At 39.3% G+C, this 5,518-nt stretch overlaps 1 protein-coding gene across 1 annotated transcript; it reads right to left on the bottom strand.

The window, feature by feature from the left end:
• Positions 1-3,992: 3,992 nt before the first annotated feature.
• LOC307053950 (vacuolar ATPase assembly integral membrane protein VMA21-like) lies at positions 3,993-4,298 on the bottom strand (the record flags this gene model as incomplete). Its single annotated transcript, XM_079705421.1, has 1 exon — positions 3,993-4,298. One exon carries the CDS (start codon positions 4,296-4,298, stop codon positions 3,993-3,995), a length of 306 nt encoding a protein of 101 aa, XP_079561547.1.
• Between the last annotated feature and the right edge of the window lie 1,220 nt (positions 4,299-5,518).

Raw genomic sequence — 5,518 nt, 5'->3', positions numbered from 1 at the left:
AAACAAAGTTTGGGGGACTTCCCTGGTAGTCCGGTGGTTAAGACTCTGTGCTCCCAATACAGGGGTCCTGGGTTCGATCCCTGGTCAGGGAATTAGATCCTGCAAGCTGCAACTAAGAGCCTGCCTGCTGCAACTAAGACCTGGCACAGCCAAATAAATAAATAAATATTAAACAGAGTTTGGGTTTGGGGTAGTAACTTAAAGAAGTAACAAAGTTGGTTTATATAGGCTTCTTGGGCCTGAATTCCCTATCTCTTGTGATAAGGGTGTCCTACTTCCAGATGCAAGGGAGTGCACCTTTCACATGGAAGATTTATTTCCTGCTTTCATGGGGACAGAGGAGGGTCAATTTTCTTCTTGCATCCACTGCTTCTCAAACAACTTCAATACAAAATAATCAACGTGCCATCAGCATATTTTGGGGTGACCCTCCCTGAACCCCAACACCAGAATCTGGCACAAGGTGTTCAATAAATATTGGCTAATTTTTCCCCAGGCCATTGTGGTTATTGTATTTTCTATTTCAGAAAGGCTCAGGGGGAAGATCTAGGTCTGCTATTCTGAAGGATCATGTGACCCCAAAATCAAAACTTTCTTGTCTAACCTCAACTGGGCTGACATTTAAAACCTTCTGCACTCACTGCAAATCTCTGCCCCACCACTTCTCATTTTCAACAGATGTCCCACTCAACTCCTACTTTCTTGGAAAATTCAAGCAACCACAGATCAGACTTTAGTTTCTCACCACCAAAATCTCACATGCATCTGAACTTGCAGCTCTTCTTTCCTTTTCTTTCTTTTTTTCTTTCTTTCTTTCTTTTCTTTTCTTTTTTTAAACCCTTTTTAAGTTGAGAGGTTTAATTTTGAAATTGAAGGCTATGGAGAATATCTAAATGGATTTCTTTAAAAGGAGCAATAACTTGATCCAATTTTCCAGTAGAAACACTCTGGCATCAGTGTGGAGAGTGAGTTAGAGAGAACAGTGGGAGACTGAAATATTTCTTTTTTTGGGGGGGGCAAAGCTGATGAGATCTTTATGATGAAAATAATCTTACAGTGTATTTCTGTTAGATTCCCATGAAACGCAGGTTGGTTTTTTTTCTTTTTTATGGAGGGTTTAAATTTCTTCAGCAATTCAAAACTGAATTCTGCTGTCACATGTAAAATGGTATCCACTTGAAGAGCTAATGACATCAGATGCATTCTACAGCAGACTTTTCATTTTTTAGCACAATGAGAATAAAGATTATATTCTGGGAGGCAAAATGGGAGGTGAGGTGAAGAAGGTCATGTGTTAAATCAGTAGCCTGTACTGACACTTCAAGCTACACTCCCTAATTGAGGTTCTTCTTACAGTTTTCAAACAATAGTGAACATATTCCTACCTTATAACATTTATATAAGGGCTCAATTGTAGCTTTCCTTTCTATACACCCTGAAGTATATACATTGTACAAGAGGAAATCACTGAGACATCTTGAAAAATAAATCTATTTGTCAAATACCATGTTATTTCAACAGCAGCAAACTACTCAGTTAACAGTTAAAACCCTAAGAAAATATTAACTGGTGTGAAAACAAGTCTATATTGTAATAACCCCAAACATCAACCTTAGCATCCGATTCTAACTTTCAAATGCTGGGTACCTTTTCCAAGAGGAAATTACATCTGCTTTTGCATGAATCCCCAGTTTAAATACTTGCAGAAACACACCCATGTTATCTACTCAGCAAATCTGAAATCAAACAAAACAATCCAACACTGGACATTAACGTTTTACAAATAGCATAAGATCCCAAAAGTACAAGAAAAACCTTGACGTTATAGAAAAAGAAATCAGGTGGACAAATTTTAGTACAACAAGGCATCTAAAGAGGGGATCATCTAGAAATCTACCATACAGTACACTAGACTCAATCTGGAGTATCCTACAATTTCATATTAAATTTGTAGAATTTTATACCAAAACTGTAGTCTTTTTAAGAAAACATTTTACATTTAGAATAACTACTTAAGACATTTAAACTGTAGATAACATTTAACTATAAGCAAGAATAAAAAATAGTCCTACAATAATCTTTTATTTCTTCTCAACAATTAAATAAACACAAATGCCTTCTTTGCTTTTATGCCTACCTCTCTACTCCTTTAGTCCAGTTCCACATCAAAAGTAGGGGTGAACAAACAAAATCAGTAATGGCAAACACTCACAACAAGGGCCATTGTTTTAGGGATTATCAATGACAGGAAATTTGTACAATGAGATATCTAGTTAAAAGAGTAACCTACTAGAGAATGGACCTGAGGACACGGGGAGGGGGAAGGGCAAGCTGTGACAAAGTGAGAGAGTGGCATGGACATACACACACCACCAAACGTAAAATAGATAGTGGGAAGCAGCCGCACAGCACAGGGAGATCAGCTCGGCGCTCCGCGACCACCCAGAGGGGTGGGATAGGGAGGGCGGGAGGGAGGGAGATGCAAGAGGGAAGAGACACGGGAACACATGTACACGTATAACCGATTCACTCCGTTACAAAGCAGAAACCAACACACCACTGCAAAGCAACCACACTCCAACAAAGATGCCAAAAAAAAAAAAAAAAGACTCAATAAATGAAAGCTATTACTATTTAAAAAAAAAGAGTAAAGGTAGAATGTGCTTTTTAAGAAAACGGCCAATAATCACTCATCTGAAAAAATGCAAATAGCCGCCAGGTAAAATTGGCAGAATTTGAACTTAAACCAAACTTCTTGTGTGTAACAAACTAGCATTAAGAAATACACACAGGATGTAAACCAAAATAGTGGTTATCTCCAGGTGGCAACATTACTGGGAATTTAAATTTTCTTCCTGTTTTAATAGGCACTTTTTTGGGGTGTGTTTTTAGATTGCACACAAGTAGTACCAAGTGGCTAGAAAGAACACAGACCAAGGATACGAAAGTAAAACCACAGGGTCTTTTTCTATCAGAAAGGACCTCAAGGATTATCTAACTTAGATACATTATCTATTGATGTATCTGGGATATAACGGCACTGATTTAAAAGACTAGACTAGAAATTCCAAGAATACTTCCTGGATGATAAAAATAATCTATTTTCAGGATAGTTTATACTCCCTAAGTATGCAAAAATGAACACATTTAAATGTAAATTCACTCATATACATTATTTAAAAGTAGGAAAAACAAATTTAAAGGGAGTTTACACAACCTTGTAATTAAAGCATAAGTTCATTGTTGAATGACCAGAGCAAAGCAGATCGTTACAGAGTTTGTCTGAAAGCAGGAGGCTGGCCTGCAAGGGGCCTTTAGGGAGTAAGCTGGGTGCCTAGGCAGGTAGCTCTCTTTGCTTTGCTGTCTGCATTCTTCAATAAACCCAGTCCTTTTACATGAATGGGTGTGATTCAGCCTAGTTTCCCCATGAAATAATGTCATGAAAGATTTCTATTGATGAGGGATTACTTTATGCAAAATTTCTCAGTGACATTCAGATTAATTCCAGTGTCCACAATTTAAGCAATTTCCAATACGCATTTACAACCCAAAATCCAATGACCTGGTATTTTCATGATAGTTAGGAAAATTGTTCCAGCGAAAAATAAAGTTTAGATTTGCTCCACTACGTACATCTGAATATATCCAGAGGAGTAAAACTCAAAGCCAACCAAAAGACAAAATGCTATAAAATATTGTTTTGTTGTAAGATAATCAAATTCTTCTCAGAATAATGTGTAACTAATTTCACATACTTATTTGTAACCAATTTAACTTTTCCAAATTCTCATTTGCAAATGAGAGGCTCATACAGTTAAAACTGATGATACAAACCATTGTTTTAGAAGGATCAAAATTTACACTAGTCAAACGTGATTCCATAAGATTGATTTTAACATGTTCTTTCAACTTTATTAAAATCATCAATACCCCAGACGCATTTACCATTTAAAAAAAAATCAGTTTAATGCTATCAAAAGGTGATGTTCACTTTAATCCTGTTTACCTTCACGCCACTGCCTTGAGCCTTCATTCCAGGCCACATAAACAAAGAGGGCGAGCACCACATGGACGGCGACCACTGCAACAATAGCAGCATAAAAATAGCTGTTCCTATTGGACATCCCAAAGGCGCCTTCAAAAACATAAGATTTAGTCGTGAAATATAACCCAATAAGTACAGTGATCATTAAAGCTGTGAAGAACAGGAGCGTCTTCAGAGTGGATGCTAATGAACTTTCATTTCTGAAGTCGCACGGCTGCAGCGCGGTCAGAGCCGCTTTATCAAAACGCTCCATGGCGTCGCCACGCCCGCAGCAGGCGCTCAGAGGCGGGCTGGGCTTGGCGTCCGCGCTTAATCGGCTCCGCGGGAGACCGGTCGAAGCAGACCGCGCCGCTGAAATATTTCTTAAAATAGGGTTGTTGGTTAGGCCAGGATAAAAGGGATGGCCTTTAAGGTAGGACTGGAGTCATGGATAAGGTAAGGAGCTAGTGAATACTAGGGAGTAGCATCTATCTTTTGCTCATTAGTTGTGGAAGAGGTTGTAGTTGAAGATGATGGAAGACGTTTTCACATGTTGAGATATGGGGAACTCATTCTGGCTTAACTTTACGCTAACTAGAACAGCCTGTTTTGTGGCTTATTAAACATGCATTGGACATCTGCTTTAACCATTAAAGAAGAGAATGCATTTAAAACTCAAAATGGAGTAGCTGTAGTTCAACCATTCAAAATGGAACTGGGTGGTCATTGTGGATGTGGTTTCAGACATGTTCCTGCATTACTGAGAACTTGAATTTTCTGAACTGTATCAGACTCAAGGACAGCAACAGCCATTCTCAAAACAATATCTGTTAGCGGCTGCCAGCTGCAACCTTCTGGTCTCGAGGTCTCCCCTTGTAACTATGCAAACATTTCAGACCCCAACCAATCCTTGCTTCACAAGCACCCTTACTTCTTGCCAGTTCCAATTATAATTCTTGACAAACTTATATAATTTTGCTTTTATAAGCCTCCCCTTTTTTGTAGTCCAGCAGAACACAATTCAAGTGCTTCTTTTTTTAAATTAATTAATTAATTTATTTTTTGGCTGTGTTGGGTCCTCGTTTCTGTGCGAGGGCTTTCTCTAGTTGCGGCGAGCAGGGGCCACTCTTCATCGCGGTGCGCGGGCCTCTCACTATTGCGGCCTCTCTTGTTGCGGAGCACAGGCTCCAGACGCGCAGGCTCAGTAGTTGTGGCTCACGGGCCCAGTTGCTCCGCGGCATGTGGGATCTTCCCAGACCAGGGCTCGAACCCGTGTACCCTGCATTGGCAGGCAGATTCTCAACCACTGCACCACCAGGGAAGCCCTCAAGTGCTTCTTGAATCTGTGTCTCCCAGGCTATAGTCCTCAGTTTGGCTCAAATGAAATTATTTTCTATTCAAGTTATAGATTGTTTATTGATTATTTCTTTCAACAAGGATAACTCCTAGGTTTCCACTTCAAAGAATGACTTGACAGTGAACCCATCACCAAGA

Source organism: Hyperoodon ampullatus, assembly GCF_949752795.1.
Source record: "Hyperoodon ampullatus genome assembly, chromosome: 5".
NCBI classification, from domain to species: Eukaryota; Metazoa; Chordata; class Mammalia; order Artiodactyla; family Ziphiidae; genus Hyperoodon; species Hyperoodon ampullatus.
Note: the sequence above shows the minus strand (reverse complement) of the source record. Positions and strands in the feature narration are given on the sequence as shown.